The sequence below is a fragment of the Tinamus guttatus genome, unplaced genomic scaffold (genome assembly GCF_059628265.1).
Source record: "Tinamus guttatus ecotype Peru unplaced genomic scaffold, ASM5962826v1 Tinamus_guttatus_pri_ptg000653l, whole genome shotgun sequence".
NCBI classification, from domain to species: domain Eukaryota; kingdom Metazoa; phylum Chordata; class Aves; order Tinamiformes; family Tinamidae; genus Tinamus; species Tinamus guttatus.
Genome location: NW_028289187.1, coordinates 144,183 through 161,398, shown reverse-complemented (window position 1 = coordinate 161,398; position 17,216 = coordinate 144,183). Strand labels below are relative to the sequence as shown.

General features: G+C 43.4%; 1 protein-coding gene across 2 annotated transcripts in view; it reads right to left on the bottom strand.

The window, feature by feature from the left end:
• Positions 1-668: 668 nt before the first annotated feature.
• GRHL1 (grainyhead like transcription factor 1) overlaps positions 669-17,216 on the bottom strand; it is a 38,199-nt gene continuing 21,651 nt past the window's right edge. For both annotated transcript variants that reach the window (XM_088536242.1, XM_088536241.1), the window contains exons 9-16: positions 14,852-15,010; positions 9,497-9,584; positions 7,155-7,294; positions 5,745-5,782; positions 5,560-5,648; positions 3,718-3,803; positions 2,061-2,125; positions 669-899 (exon numbers count right to left, since the gene is read on the bottom strand). In XM_088536242.1, coding sequence (XP_088392368.1) covers positions 785-899; positions 2,061-2,125; positions 3,718-3,803; positions 5,560-5,648; positions 5,745-5,782; positions 7,155-7,294; positions 9,497-9,584; positions 14,852-15,010 — 780 coding nt within the window. In that variant the 3' untranslated portion in view covers positions 669-784. The remainder of the gene's footprint in view (positions 900-2,060; positions 2,126-3,717; positions 3,804-5,559; positions 5,649-5,744; positions 5,783-7,154; positions 7,295-9,496; positions 9,585-14,851; positions 15,011-17,216) is intronic.

The following is a 17,216-nucleotide window of genomic DNA, read 5'->3' as shown; positions in this document are numbered from 1 at the left end:
ACCTTTGGTGCATGTTAAGGGTTTGTCCACTTTTAAATAACTACATTAAATATTGTTTTTCTCTGTATATGGCATCCTTTTAGATGGGCTTCATTGTATATATTCATGGTATATACATGAACACCGTATTTATATATATTATATATCACTTGTATGTACACATTTACAAACCTTCAAAAATATATTGCACTTATATACAATATAGCTTCATCTGATCAGTTCACACAGTTACTAAGGCGAGTTCTTCATAAGTAAGGCAGTTTTGCATCCTCCCCCCTGCAAATTTAACACGTGATTTCAACAATCTGCCCTGTTCAAGAGTAAACATTATAAAGTCTTTCTCCAACCTGCATGCAATTCCTACTAGTATCAACTAGTAGTTTTGCAGTTGTTTCTAGCAGAAAATAGTCCAATACAATGTTATTAGCTGACAACGGGCTCAAATAAGAGTACTAAAGAGATAAATAAGGTACCACCACTCTAAAAGGCCACCATCCAGGGTTTTTTTCCCCTCCTGTATTTACTAGTGTTTTATACATGCTCTTAATTTAATTCCTGATCTTTGCTCTCTTGTTTCAAGTGCAAACGACATCATGAGCATTACGGTGTTCCTTGGACAGAACAGAAACAAATGTATTAAGCAAAAACACTGCTCTGATCCCCAGAAGAAGACACCACCTGACTTTCTTCTGGAGAAGGTGATTAGTGTTTTACCCAACATGCTAAATTATGGGATAATGTTCACTTGAGACCTTCGCTTAAAATCCACAGAGGATCGGAGATCTTAAATCTCAGTAAGAGTGAGCTTGTAAGATCCTCCAACTTCTTCAATCTGCAACTGGAAGGTATCTTCATTAGAATAGTGCTTCACAATGTTATCATCCATGTTGACCAGAATTCTAGAAAATGAAGACAAACCACGATTAATATTAAATGCAAAAGTTTGCAGAGCTACAGTCAAATCTCAAAGAACACTGATTGCCTGGAGGTAACTCAAGTTCCCTGCTCATCCATCTCTCTGACCCATTTGTTCCTAGCAGATCTAGTTTATTTTATTCACAGTAGCTACCAGTACTTGCAGACGCTTTTATGATAAAGTCTAGCTCCTCGACCAGGGAGGAAGACTGAGCTCAGAAGCGCCAGAAATCCTTTTGAGGCTGGAGGCACTCAGACAACCCTTGGGGCTCTAGGCTAGTTTGACTATTAGAAATCATCAGCACAACCCTACAGAGTTGGCAGTGAAGCTGCTGATGTCTGGTTGCCACTTTTGCCAAGCAGCAGACACTCGTGTGTGTGCATGGGTTCATACCCACCCTCCTTACTTTACTTACTGAAATGCTCTCCTTACTAGTGGTTCAGTTACCACCAATTTAAAGGTATTTGGCAATTCTCTCTCTAATTCAGCCCTGAATGCACAGCTCCGCAAACTGCATTCCAAAGCTGATTAAAAGACTTATTTCTCTGGCCAGAGGGGCTTCAGGGAAAGGGCTAAAAAAAAATGAAACGAGTTCAGAGAACCACCATGAAATTTAGTATGAGATTAAAAGGAAAAACAAAAGCAGACGTGTTCAGGAACTCAATCCCTTTTCATTACCAAGGAAAAGTAATCAGTGGAGGATAATCTCTGTGAGTAACAGGTATTTCTTAAGCAGAACTCTCTTCAATTTATCAGACAAAAAGATAACCAGATCTAATAATTGTAAATAGCTGTAAATAAATGCAGCCATAGTTAGTACAATTAACCACCTGACCAATTGGGCAGGGTTGAGGTAGGCACCTTTGAACAAAGCTAGCTCTCTCGCAAGATCAACTCTGGTTCAAACAGCAATTAACTCAAAGTCCTATGACCTGTATTTACACAGGAAGTGAGGCTACTTATTTCTTAAGGACCCTTCCTGTCTTCTGCACTTCCACTGGAACTGGGTTGGTCCATATGCGTGTGTGTGTGTGCATGCAATGGCATTTGCACATGTGGAGCATGAAGAGGGATTACAAAGCAGATTTGTAGGCTTGAAAAGAAGTTACCTTCTCAGGCAGTTGTTGTACAGGTATCTACTCACCCTTTTTTACATTTTTTGAAGATTTTTCCAATTTTATCAAAGGGAACATCATACTTATCAGATATCTAGGTGAAAAAAAAAAGAAAAAAAAACCAAACATTTGTGAAACAAGGACACTGCTGGCACCATCTTCCACTTTGTAAAGAAACAGTCAAAGGTCTGCAAATCAAAGCAACTGCTCCACCCCAAGGTTAATGCTAAATCCTGAACTATAACATGAGCACAGAGATGAGAACCCATCCTCTGTGGGGAATTCACTGACTACCAAGGAGAGAGAGAGAAAGAAAAAAAAAAAAAAAAAAAAGCGCATTCTCAATCTGGCCACTCCACTCACTTTTCACATTGCGAAATGGTCCTAAAAAGAAGAGAAGAAAAACTCCCAAACTCTGGTCTCCATTTTCTGCTGGCTCTCCATGCTCTTAGCTCACTGAAAATCATTTTCAAGTTCCGCAAAGTCAGCCCAGTGTGAAACCACAGCCACTGCATGTGGCCCATAATGTCACAAGGTCAGTGTCCTGGGCCTGACTTGCTCTGGCAAACTGCTGTGTCACACTGGCACACACACTGGCTTGTGTATCACACAAGCCCCACACCAACAGCCCGAGCAGGGGGGGTTCTCCCATCAGCATTTCTGAGCTCCTGCCTCCTGCTCTAAGAAGTCCAAATGAAGCAATAGGCTAGAGCTTCACTCGGGGACCACAGGCAAAGGGAGGACTTCACAGTCTTCCTCCCTCCCTCCCTCCCTCTTGTGCCCCAGCACACCCATGAGAACTGCTTACAGCTGCAGGAGCTGCTCTCAGCAGTAACACATCAATAAATTCCTCTTCTGCCTCTTATTCCTCGCCAGGTTTTTAAGGGAGAGTCATCCAAAAAACAAATTGTAATTCCAAAGCCTCACACCTAGGAGGGTCTCAGGTTACAGAGCCATCTCCAGGTCCCAAAGCCACCAATACCCGGCTGTAGGGCCCTAAGTCTTCTGTCCTCAGAGACTACGGGGCATTAGTCACAGAAAGAGACAGCCAGAACCGTCAGTTCTGAACTTGTGCCAACATTACACCATTCCTCAGAGTTAAGCTCTGTATTTCCTTGCAGTCTTGTAGCAGCAGGGGTAGTTGAAGGCTATTTTGGAAGCCAAGTAGCAGAGAATATCTTCACGCATGTGTGCAGATACATAAAACTCTCCAAATACATTGAGAAACTGGGACTTAAAGAGCTCTTCATAGAAGAGCTCTGCAAGTTAAAAAGAAAGGTGGGCACCCAAGCAAGACTGGGAAAGACAAAAACAAAACCAAGTTCCTGATAAGATTAAAATATTATTTATGACATGACAAATATTCAAGGTAGGAGTCTGCTGACTGTTTTTGACATAACTAGGAAAAGAGCAACAAAGCTTCTTCAGCAATTTGGCCAAAACAAGAAACTTTGATGACAAGCCAGCCTAGAAGTCTGTCTTTCCAGTATGGAAAGACATTCATTTTGGAGTAATTCAGGTATCCACTAGTCAAGCTTGAGCCAAGTCTGGATTTTCAGGGAATCTGAGAAATACCTTTCTATTGGCTCCTATGACTGCTTGGTGTAAAGGGACCAAATAGCCAGGAATCATATAGTCACTTTTTCCTAAACCAGAGTCAAGGAATATTTAAGGAATATTACTTACAGCTTCCATTAAACCTTTCAGAGATGGTGTCTTCAACATAAGTGCATCAAAGACTTCCTCTGACTCTTTTCTGACATATAGCAACACTGAAAAAGAAATCAGTGAGTGGAATTTACTACATAATGGCTCACCATAGTCACAATAATGACTAAATACAGTGTAAAATGCATTAAAACACATTAAAATGCATTAATAGGGTCACAGAAAACATGCATAGCAAAGCTAGCTCAAAACATACTTGATGCACATAGAAATGCTGAATGCTCATGCATTGAACATCTAACTTTTTTGCAAAAGACTTTTGCATTTTTCTATTTGTTATTTTCTCTATTATTTCATTAAAAGACTAAATCTGAAACCCAAAGAAGAAAAGAAAACACAGCACTCTGGGCCTCTAGGGTGCTCTGTATGTCACAGGTCTTGTGCCTCAGGACTTTACACACCGCCACAGCCCAAGAGCTGCTATCAGAGCCAGCCTGCCCGCTCCTCATTTCTAATCCTTTAGTGGCACACACCCCCACTCACCTCATGTTGCCCCATCCCTCTCCTTCCCCTCACCATGTTTCAGGAATCTTCCCACCACCCCAGCTTACAGACCACACACATCTACTGCCTTGCTAGGAAGGGAATGAAAGTAGGAAACCCAATTGGATGAGCATCCCTAGCACTCTCGAGGTTGGCAGAGCCGCTGTACGTAACCATCAGCCTCACTAACAGCTGCATTAAGACTGAGGAATAGAACAGCAAGGAAGCTTGGAGCTTTGCTGTCCTTAATCCATCTTCTTATGACTAGGTACGACAACGTGGATTTTTTATGAGGGCTGAGCAGCCACAGCTTTGACACATCTGCGACATGAAACATTTATTGGGGTATCTACATCAAACAAGCAGAACTCTGGGCAGGAACAGCAGCCTGACAAATTTTGGCTAAAGGAGAAGGATTTCAGAAACAAGGACAGCACAAAGCCCCTCAGGTACAGCACAGGTATGATGAAACAGCAGTCAAAAGAAAGAAAATCCCATAGGTCCTGTTTCGTGGCTGCCTGCAGCAAGAGAAACCATAGGGTCTCATTTTCTTTTACAAAAACGGAAAAAAGAAAACTCTCCAAACCTCTATTCTTTTAATTAGTTTACCTAGATGCAGGCCACTAAGCCTGGACTTGCTAGTTTTAATTTTTAGTCACAGACACAGATTTAATTATTGGTTTGGGTGGTCCTTCCACATAACAGTCCTCTACATAATCTCCAAGTCGCCCTCAGCTCCTTCCATGACACCACAGCAACATCCAATTTCACATAATAATTGCAAAGGTTTGCAACATGTTTGAAATAAACAAACTAACCATTCAATTTTGTCTTTCAGCTAGGAACAGCTTCTTTCCCAGCACCGTGACAGATGCAGTAGTTTTATATCTAGAACCAATTCTTGGCATTGATCACTTGGAGTCCTACAGGCTGCTTCCAAAGTGCTTTGTACTGGATTAGGTGATTAATTCCCTCCCTCAGTCTGCTAAGGGGACAGTGCAAAGAAAGAGCCACAGAGCAGGTAAGCAGTTTACCAAAGTTTAGAGGCAATCAGTGTCTGAGCTGGAAGAAAAAGAAAAGAATTTGCACAGGGAAAAAAAAATAGAATTTAATTACATGCTTATATAGATGATCACTGCCACTACTCAAAAACAGGAACGAGAAAAAAATAAACAAAACACACACAGAGGCTAAACTACACTCCAAAATAAATGTAAATGACCGTTTAAATCTCACATCCATATCATCATCCTTATGGGCAAATGATTCCAACAAATGATTCAGTTTTTGAAAGAAAAAAAGAAATAAAAACAATACCTCTTTTTGGTTCCTCTATTCTAGCCATCTTATTTGGAGTAGCAATAAAATCCTCTTCCCCAATGTAAGGCCCTCTCTTCAGATTGGAGCTGTCATTAATAGGGCAAGAAGTAAGTTAGTTATGGGGACTTAGTCCTTGGCCTGCAAGCAAGACTTCAGTAGTCCCAGCAGAGCACAGCTCTTACCTTTCACCCTCTAGTTCCTCTGAAGCAACAGGAAGGACCTTTTAAAACAAAGGGGAGACTTTCTTGAAATCGGTAGGAAAATAAATGCTGATAAGCTAGGCAGAACATCACGTGGTATTCCGTCCTCTAAAAGCAGTAGAGGCTCTAAATGCTACACAACTAAGTCGCACAAGGTGACTGGGGCAGTACAGTCCTGTCAGCAATATTCTTCCATCCCACGAGGCCTCTACCTGTTAATAGCAGCCTCATGACAGCTTTGTTTGCATTAAAGATTCGTTGGACGAGGACAGCAAAGGTCTAACAGCACCGGGTTGTTGTTAAGGGAGAGGAAACCTCTGAACCCACTGGCAGGAGCTGTGGGGGACCTGACTGAGCCATAAGCCCATTAATGTACTAGATGGTGAGGAAAAAGGCTGTGACACAGAGCCAGCTAGGACTATAATGCTCAAGATGCTTCTATCCAAACAATAACATCATCTTCATTTTAATAAAGAGATAATACTTTTGCTTAAGACTGTGAAAACTTTATCCAGAACTGGAATTTATTTCTCTTTCAGCCCTGTATGAAGTGATACTGGCTCAACCTTCCAAAAGCAAGTAAGCATCATTACCTCTTTTTGGAAAGAGAATTTCAAAGGGTGCAAGATGCCTAAGATAGAAAGCCAATTAGTTCTTGTATGTTCCTGTAGAGTGGTATGGATTTGTCTGACAGTCAGTAAAAAAGCCCCCACAGGTTCTGCTATGGAACATACCAGGGATTTTCTCCACTGTGAAACACATGGAAAAGTTTGCCTTGAATACAAAGTTTATTCTCAATCCCTCTCAGGGGATTAGGCAATGCCCTTAAAGTAAGATTTATGTTGTATTAGAGCACGCCAGAATTTAAGACACAGGAAAGTTCACAGTTTTGAAGTCTGTTTGCTCTCCAATTTATTCTATTTTCCCTTTCAGTTTCCTGTCAGCTGGGACTTTCTAGGAGCGCCACGGCAGCCGACCACCCAACTGACACTTTTGCCAGTTCCATAGCAGGGCTTCTCACTGCAGCAGCAGGCTGGAGAGCCCAAGGTCTACAGCAGCTCACCAGAAACCCAACAGATTTTACGAGAGGAAACCAGACAGCAGCTAATTCAGCAGACCCCAAACTGGAGATGCTGTGGAAAAAATCAGCTCAGGTTCAGAGAAATGGGAGTTTACGGGAGAAGAGTTTCTTCAGAAAACATCCCCAGCTAACACCAGCCAGTGCCTCAAGGAGATATGTTTGCTGCTCATTCAAGACTTGGCCTGTAGCTGTTTACAGTGTCGCTGCAGACAGTCTGGCATCTGCTACGTGTGCCTGCACACACAGCACCCTAGACTTCCTATAAACATGCTCCATAGCCCTCCCCATCCTCACAGCCCAGGTTTACATACGTGGGCACCACGCTGCAGGTTCGCAAAGTGAACATCGGGGATGAAAAGGACTGGCTGGGTGTCTAGATCCATGAAGGGCTTGAAGACGGTGATGTCCGTGCGCTTGTGGGAGGGCAGCATTGGCACTTTGACATCGGAAACTGCAAAGAGGAGACAAAGATTGGAGTGCAGAACAGCAGAGACATTGGTAGGACATTCCTACATCACGTAAAAGGCATATAGCACTGCTGAACAAGGACACACCACAGCCCAGGTCAGAGAGAAGCTCCTGTGACAGAGCAGGAGTTTGAATCCGGGTCTTCCGCCAAGAGAAGAAATAGCTTGTGCAAACTCCCACTTAACTGGGCTGTTTGACCTTATTTAAATATTAAATTTGGCTGCAGAAATGTCTGCTTATCCTCCCCAATACAGAATTCCAGGTGTTCCATCTACCAAGTGAATTTTCCAAATAGATGGTAAAAACAAATTGTACTCCCCATTGTCTCAAAAAGTCTCCAAGTTTCCCAAACAAGGAAAGCAGGAAGGCAACAAAGAGAAAAAAAACCGTCCCACGTAGCTCCAGTTGGGAGTCTCACACTGAACAGTATCACAAAAGCATCATCATATTAAAGAAATGGTAGCAAATATTGAATTTCTTGTAAGATGTGACACTTAACAGTTAAATTTCTATTCCACCTTGCAGGTTTTAAGATTTTGTTCATCTCCTTATTCGCCCAAGTCACCCCAAGCTGCCAGACCAAGAGCACCAGCTCCCACAACACGGCAGCTGAAGCAGCAGCACGCACAAAGCTGAGGCCCACAAATCCCCACCTGGGAGGGAGGCAGGGGTGCCCAAATTGCAGCTCCTACAGACCACTGTCATATTTCATGTCACACTGACCCCAGTTGAAGATCTGCATTCATTTCTACCAAGTGGTAACCTTTAGATCTTGGGTTGAACCAGCTGCAAACAAAACACTTCACCTCCAATGTCCCTAGTGCAACCATTTTTAACTTGCAAAATTCTGATTTCCCAAAGACTGATCAACCCCTGCAAAAATAATTTTGAGAAAAAAAAACACTGCATCCCTAAAAAGAACAAAAAATACAACTATTTCCACTACTAAGCCACATGCATGTGGTACTTCTGTTCCTAGAAGTGGGCTTAACCGCTTATGGCTTAAAACACTAAAAATTCCCCTTGTGAGAGGTTAGCAGCACAGGATTGTACTTTCCAGGAGGAGAAAGGTCACATCAGGCTAAGCGCAAGCCTAGGGAATTCACCCTGGAAAGCAGCTTTTGTACAACTGCAGGGCTCTGGAAATCACAGCTGAAACTGCTGGCCCTTTTCAGGCATTACACAAAATGCTGTGCACAGTAATCTTCTGGGAGTCATTTGGGGTGACTGCGTTTGTGCAATGCTCAGTGTGCCAAACCTACCTTTCATGATGCACTTGGAAGGGGGGCAGCAGAAACCCAGCCCTTTCTACAAGTGCCCTCAAGCAAAGTGCTTCCCTCACAGCATTCTCTTCTGAAGCTGCTCCAGCAGCTGTAGCTGTTGCTGCACAGGAAAATCCTGCCCAGCAAGCTGTGAGCTGAGTGCTTGCTCAACCAGTTGGGCTGTTAATGCGGCAGTTCAGACAAGCACCAAGCAGAGCAGGGAGAGCACGTGGCTACCTCATGCAAAGGAAGAACAGGGAGGCTCATTTTCCTCTAAGCAACTGTTAATGAGTATCTAGTCATCCAAGCACAGTCAAAATACAACTCCTCATCTGCAGCAGCTACAGGGAAGATGCTTTAAAGGAAGCGGCTCAACAGCCTTCACTATCTAAGAGTTCTGCAGCCTCCCCGTTACCTTCATGCACCTAGAAACTCTTTCTATTGAAGTTATCTAGAAAGGATTATTTGTCTAGAAGATTGAGCATAAGGCTCAGATTCACTCCCAAGGCTGCTGCAACCTTGCCATACAGCTGTAAGTACATTTTTAATAGAAGTTAAAACTAAAGTTTAGGAGCAATCTGGAAACATTTTGAACAGTTCTCGCTCTTGCTGCCACCTGAAGCTGCAGCATTTCCCAAAAATCTCCCCCTCCTCATGTCGCTGTAGCTCTAATAACATATATCCTAACTAAATAGGCAGCAGGACTCTGCTTTGGACAGGGAGAACTATGGAAAAGTGAAGTTCTAAACGACCCAGTATGAGGCAAAACACAATTTATGCTCCGTAAACAATATCTTAAAACAAGAACTATTCCATAGGAGATAAGAATTGACTTATTTATATGACAGCACTTTTGCACAGACTATTTGCAACTAAAATGAGATAATTTTATTAAAAATACTTATAGAATAATTTCTACTTACAGGCATTCAGTTGAGAGCTGGGGTCACTGCACTTGCCTTTTCTTTTGCTTTGTTTTCGCTCCTCATCCCTGATCTTCCTCTCTGCTCCCTGTCAGATGAGATTAAGGGACAGGGAGAGAAAAGAGGAGGTCTTTTCAGTTTGCTTTTTTGCTGTACAGACAGGAGCAGTGATCCTTCCAAAGCCATGCTGATGGAAGTCAGCTCCAAAGCACCAGGGCTTTGCATTATCCAGAAAAGCCATGGGTGAGATCTGCATGGGCTTTTTTGAAGTCTTGCCATGTAAGATGATCCAGCAGCTATTCAAGATGCAACCACTGCTTTTCTTTCAAACCAAGCAGGGATATGACAACAAAAGATACCTACAACTTCAAACAATTGTCTATATGTGGGATAAAAATATATTTGAAGTGTTTAAAACAATAAAACCTGCAAGTCCTCCCTAATTAGAAAGTTTGCTAAGCAATCATTAAACCTCGTGGCTAAAAATCAAGCCACACGTGGGCCACCTCTCCTCATAAGGCTGAAAGATACCCACATGTTGCTGTGGGAGCCAGCAGTAGCTCTACTGGCCTTTGCAGGCCCAGAGCTGCAGCCTGAAGCAAGTACCACTTTTTCTGCTTTTATCAATGCCAGGCTACTGTGGAATCCACGAAAACCAAATGGGGTTCTACACAGCTCCCAACCCTCCAAATCAACCAGTGATGGACAGGGGAACATTTTCTGCAAGGTACAGGCTGGTAGCTATGGTGGAGGGAAAGGGGGAAGGATATCTTGTGTCTGGGGCAATGGAAGGCAATTCTATATGCTGGAATCACATCGGTTCCTCCAGTTCTGCCCAGGCCTCCTGTACAACTGTGCATCACACTGCCAGCTGCATGAGGTGATAAGCTCATAGTAGATTCCCAATATCCCTAATTATTAATATTAGGGATCCCTAATATCCCTAATGCTCAATTCATGTGTAACCACCAGGTCATGGCCCAAAGTGGAGCACACGAGCTATCTCTCTGTAAGCAGGGTGACAGTTCCTTGGTGCCAGAGGAATTACAGGAAGCCAGCATTTTCTTCCTCCCACCCCTGCAAAGCTGTCAGGAACACACCTACACTCTTGTGCAATGTTGGAGGAAGGACAGATTAGCCATGGCTGACGAGATGGTAAAAAACACGTGGCAAGAGGGTGGGAAACCCTGCCTAACGTACGGGGTGCTGAAAAGAGTAACAAGGATCTACCTCACAGTAAATTAATATGCTATGGACAACAGGACGCTATCATTTGCTATGTAGCAGAGGGGATATCAGCACTAGAGAAAAAAAAAAAAAAAGAGGTGAATTAGCCTCAATGTTTGATGCATATCACCTTCCCCCAGCCTGTCAGGGATACACAGAGTTTTAGTAGAAGTTACCAGCACATACACAGCTTATAACTTGGTTTGGCCCCTAAAGCTCAACAATCCCAAGGTGAAGATTTGAAGTTGATACAGGCTCTCTGTCTAGTGAAGATGCCTCACCCAGACTCCTTCAGAGGGACCTGCAACCTCCTCCACTAGAAAGGTTGCAACATCCCAGCCTAATAGCAGAAGCAGCAGCTAAACCTGACCTTTCTGACACCTATGTTTTCTTTCACAGGGAATGAAAAAAATTCTGCTACTCAAACATCACAATACAGAGCACCACCATGTTGGTTGCAGAGAATATACAAAACTCCATGCATTTCAGAAAAACCTCCTTGATCCTCTCATGCCAAACAGTCAAAGTCTGTTTAAAGTCAACTTATTTCAGACCACAAGGGCCTAAGGAAGAACATCTAGCACAGTCAGCAGAGCCCAGCTTGTCACTGACAGAGCCACGATCAGACAATTCAAAATTACAGAAAAAAATAGGCTAAGAAAGTTCTCCCAACGTCACCACCTGCAGGGAGGCCTGCAGCCCAAAATGCAAGATTTCACATTTCTTGTCAGTACATTGAAGGCCACAGATGATGCTCCCTAAATTCCTGGGCTGCAGGAGGGAAGCTGCAGCCTGGAGAGCACAGTCCAGCCTCCCTGCCCCAGGAAACCTAGCTCGGAGAACAGCAAGGATGTGCAGAGAGGGAGCAAAACAGTCACAGCAGCCAAAAGGCACAGTCAGAGCCAAGGCTCCCAGCTTCATTAGACAGTGCCTAGGAGAGCCCTGCTGCACGTGCACTGTATGGCATCGTTCAGCTGCACATGTATGGCTGTAGGAACAGTGCTGCGCTCGGCATCCATACGCTTCAGAGCGGCTGGGGGTTTGGCTGCCAGGGAAGTGTCACCGCAAGCAACTTGCGCTCCTAGTACCCCCCATACATGGAAACTAGGGCAAAGGGGCTGGAAGACATGAAGGTGTCAGGGACCCCAAACAGCCTAATTAGAGCAGGAGGCTCTTGGAGGCAGCCTGAGCTCGTGACCCGCAGCATCAGGGCTGCCTCAGCGCTGGCAGAAGGAGGTGCTGAAAAAGCAACTGCTACTGAAGAAGCTGCTCCTTACAGAGGCTTTAGCAACTCCTAGCAACTCCATTTACTGGGCCGGGGAAAGCAGGACAGAGGGATTTCCTTATTCTCTCCCCTTGTCCTACTAGGGCAGCGCAGTACACAGCATCCCACAAGCAGGAGTGAGCAGAAGCAGCTTCCCTTCCCCAACTTAACCCACACGCCTCACCTCCCATTAGATATTTAGTGATTTGTGCGTAAGAATATAACTGTAGAGGACCATTTGCAGTGTCCAGTCTCAAAGGCAGTTCAAGTATTCAATGCTGACCCAGCCTTAATGGAAACAGAGCTGCTGGAATGAGGTGGCCATAGCACAAGCATTTTGTGCCCCCCCCCCCTTTTTTTTTTTTCCAAAACATATATATTCGGCCCCCTGTTAATAAAACAGCTATAAGCAGCACCTCTACAGAGAACAGTGGCAATATGAGGCCAGAGACATTAAGGACTATAATACATGCGGTGCTACAGTAACGATGGTCCTATGAACATCTAAGACAAGATGACTCATCGCTTCAGATCCAAAGCGGGAAAACGTTGCTGGAAAGTGTCTGCTGTTTCTGAGATACTAATGCTCTTGCACAGGCCCAGAGAGGAAAGGCACGATCAGGGTTTGTGGGGCAGCAGCTGCAGGAACACAGGGCTGCTCACTGGAGCCCTGTGTTTGCCCCCAGTGCCAGACCGGGCCCAGGGCGTTTGCAAGAAGAGCTTGATCCAACGTGGTGACAAATGGCCCTGAGCTTGTCAGTCTCTGTCCCTGGCCCCCATGTCCAGTCCAGGCCAAACCTCCACACCATTTCTATAAAAACAATGGCCCAGAATGGTCAGGCAGCAGCCTCACATTGAGCACATGCTCACGACATGCACAATAGGGAAATTGAAAACACAAAAGTCATCTTTCCTTGCCCTCCCTCTCCAATTTAGGTCAAATCCGCAAAGTACTCCGAGAAATAAAGTAGGGAAAAAGAAGTAAAAATCCAAATCGAAAATGAAAGATCCTGCGACATTTTTTCCCACTGGGTTTGTTGAAATTTATGGTGTAAGGCTCAAATAGCTTCCTTTAAACGGTGTACTGACAACATGCCTGCCTTTTTATTAACCAACTTGCCTTATCAGAAGGGGCACAAGCATGTCAGTTAATTCTAGTACTGCCAGTAATTGACTAGATAACTCATAAGTTATGTATTCCCCTCTCCAAAGCAGGTCTACATTCACTAGTGTTCTAAAGAACAGAGTTTGATACCATATGCAAGACTCCAAGATAACCAAAGAGCTTTAGACAACACAATCTCATATTCAGGCTTCTTTTAAGAGGGTTATGTGGAGAGGCAAGAGACCTACAAGCCTTGTGAGCCTCTCTGTATTATAAAAAAAGGAAAAAAAAAAATCAAAAGCCACACAACTGAAAGACTAGCACGTCTTTAGACTTGGGTCTATTTACCTACAAGATGAAGGGGAGACTATGACAGAAGAGCAACAAAGAAAGGGCAGCAATTCTGCAGAAGGGCACTCAAACTCCACCAAGAATTTACTGGAGAGTTATCATGACAGGAAACTTCTCTGAAGACATGGGAAAGAAGATGACCAAGCAGCCTTCTGGTGGGGACTACAGGCAGCTTCTCCCAGTCACGAGGGAAAGCAAACAGACCTCTTTAAAAATAAAGATGGGCAATAAAATTTGGCAGGATGAGTCAATGGGATGCTAGAGCAGAGGCAGATTGGAGAGGGCTCCCTTTGCGGATATAAATGAGGGCAGGCAGAGCAATGGCTTTGGAAGACTGACCTTTGCAGCAGTGTCCTGGGGATGACAGTAAGGCAAGACTGACAGTAGGCGACCAGGGAAAAGCTGGCAGAGGAAGCGGAGGGAAGGTAGTAAGTCTGGCTGAGAGCTGTAGCTGCACAGAGGATTATTAAAGGTCTCACTTGTGAAGAGTCCTTACTAGCGAAGGCAGAATTTGATGAAGAGACTGAGAAGCCCCTAATCAAATATGATGCCAGCAAAACAGAAAGCCCATGTGGTTCCAGGAGATCAAAAAGGGGACTGAGGAAGTCAGGAGCAATGGTCATCCCAACCTAGAAAGGTCTTGATTGTTCTGGAAATAGCAACATTGCTTAGGTCCTTCAAAAGCCTGTTCAGATGGGAACATGTTAGAAAGACTGAAAACAAAAAGAGTACTTTCTTTGCAAACCTGGTTAGGCTTCTACAACTGCTGCTATCACCTACTCACAGCCTCAGGTAATTGCTAACTCTGGGAAGGGTTTGTCTGGGTGTTGAACAGTGGAGAGCAATGTGGTTACAGCACTCACCCAGCCTACAGGGGCTCTCATTATACTTCTGTGTCTCACCAGAGCACAACGAAAATAGTGCCACATGCCTGCTTGTGCAAAGCATTTTTTTTTTTTTTTTTTTTTTTTAAAGATGAACACTGTAGGAAACAAATCTGGAAGGAGTCCCACACAATGCAGCGCTTGGGCAAAAATGAAAGTCTCCATTTATTGAAATCAATTGCACTGATTTATCCTCCTATAGAAGACTAACTCTGTAGAGCCTTCTAGTGTTTGCAGTACCAAGATTCAGGGTCTTGCTTCACTGACTTTCTCCAAAATCAGTGCTAATAATGGTGCTCAGGAACGTTTCTCAGTGCTCCAACATTTTGAGAGCAGCAAATTTATCCAAAGTCATCCTAACAATCCTGAGCCAAACATACAGGGTTGAATTTTTTTTCCCTTGCAAAGGCTGAACATACAGGAGTTTTCAATGAAAAAGTGGTAGAATAAAAAAGGGGAAAAAGTCCATTAAATGGGAGAACAGCCTTCCCCAAAGTATCACTGCAGACTGACCCCAACTGTACCTTGTCGCAGAAGACTTTAATTTGGCAGTAGGCTCTGTGGACAGGTTTGTTACTCCTGTTATTGTAGCTGTAGGTGTCGATCTGAAGATTCAGGGGCAGGCCTTTCACTCCCTTCTGAGAGGAAAAATCTGTGCTGAGGCAGTTCACAGAAATGAAGACCTGCAGAAGAGGAAACAGGTACCTGTCAGCAGAGACACACAAATGCCTGGAGGGTCACTGGGCAACAGACTACTGGGCGCTGAGATCTAAATGCTGGTGGGACCTCCCAAGCTATCAGATAAAATTCACAAAAAAAGAACAGTATTACAACTTAGGTCTTTATTCAAACCAGTCACTGTAGGGAGAAAGAAACACTTTATGAGAGTGAATGTAAATAGTCACTTCATGAAGACCTCTAGCATCTTTCCTAGATAACTTTGCCCAAGAGGTCTCATTTGCCATGATGAAACATTTAGCAACAGAAATCCTTCTATCACCCACTCTTTATTAGCCAGTGTTTTACCATCTTGCTATGAACACAACATTTAGAACAATTTATGTTAATTTGGACAGAGAAAACAAAGTTAGTTCTGCGAGTGCATCTTGAGTTTAATATTACTTTTAAAAGACCAAATGACTAGTTTCAACAATTATTATATATTAGACAAGTACAGACTTAAAAGACAGGAACAAGTCTATTATTTCAGTGGAAGAGCTCCTGACTTTACAGTTAAGGACATGAATAGCAACTGGAATATTCCCTAGCAAGGCCTACAATATCCTGTTGATGTTCAGAACAAAAGGGAGATTGTAATATTTTCATTATTCTAATAAAACACTGAATTATGGGAAAAAATAATTAAGAGGTATTTTCAGCATGTACAATTTTATTTTCATAATTGCCTAAAAACCCAGAGAACAGGTTTTATACTACTTAAGAGGGAAGAAATTTTCTGATGTGGATATGAACAGCTAGGCCAGAGTACTTTGTGTCCTGAACACGCTCTTGCTTTGTGCCAAGCTTTCTCCAGACACAATGCACATTACAGCAGTGTCTCAGAAGAAGCTGCAACAATTAATTACCAGGAATCTATGAGCTAAGTTCATCCCAAGACCCACAGTGGCTCTTTCCCTCCACATCTCAAGAGCAGAGGCTGGAAACTCATGCCTCAAAGAACAAAGCCTTGGGAGCCCCAAGTATCTGCCCAGAGATTTTGCAGAAATACTGTCCCATCACTTATTGTGCATTAGGGATCAGTTTGACAATCACTGCAGTAAATCAGTGCCACCTTCTGGAAGCCTTCTAGCATTACAAAGTCTCAGAGAGGATTCCGAAACACTCACAGGTTTCACTTTGATTAGTGGTTTTGCCACATGCTTATCACAGGCTTCCTCGCAGAGGTTCTGCAATGTCCTTTACATGTTTTAACAAAATTGTGAAAACGGAATTTTAATATCCTTTATCAGGTTGGCTATATAAGCTTTTCTTTTCTTTCTTTCTGTACAGTACTATTTTAAAAAGTGCCTATCTCTACAAAACGTTCCCTTAGCCTGAATGTTCCAGATTCACATGCAACTAGCAACTCCGTGAGAACCACAAGCCGGGAGACCTGAAAACCACCCCACTGTCCCATCTGAGGATCAGCTGAACGTATATCAATTGAAACGTGTGAAAAAATATCAAATAAGTGTCAGCAGGTCACACTGGCAGCAGCCTCCTCTCATCTTCACTAACCACAGTTATCTGTATTTCAAGTTCTGCAGCCCAAGATGAGGCCGCACAAAGAGCAGAACCTTAAGGTGAGCAACTGTTCCACAGTGGTTCTGCCCACTCGCCTTCCTGCTTGCATGTCAGCATCCTAAAAACCTCCTTGTTTTAAGGCAACACCTCATCTCTTTTTGAAAAAAGTAAATAATCACAGCCGCAGCCAAGAGAATTATTTTAAAACAAACTCCATCTGCAACAGGCTAACCCAGATGAACGCTCTGCCAGCTTCTATCCGCCCCCTCCCCTTTGCTTGTTTTCAATTTTAAAAGGGCATTTATTTTGCCTTCAGCATTGGCACACCCCAAGGGAAAGCTTCGAGGAGCCTGTGCAGTTGCTTTCACCCCTTTCAGAACTATGTAATCAGATATATGCGCAGCCAGAATAATAGTGTTTCTTGAGTAGGGGTTTTGTTTTTTTAAGAAAGCCTCAACACTGGTGTTTGCATATTTTTATATTTTAATTTTAAATGTATTTGCCCATAATGAATATTCACACACAGCCCTTATATCTGTATGAAAAAACACCCTCCGTTCTTTAAATGGAGTGTGAGCAGCCATTCCAAAAGATTTAACAAAGCCTCAAAATTTGTTAAAAAACCTTTTCCCTGGAGTTTCCAGC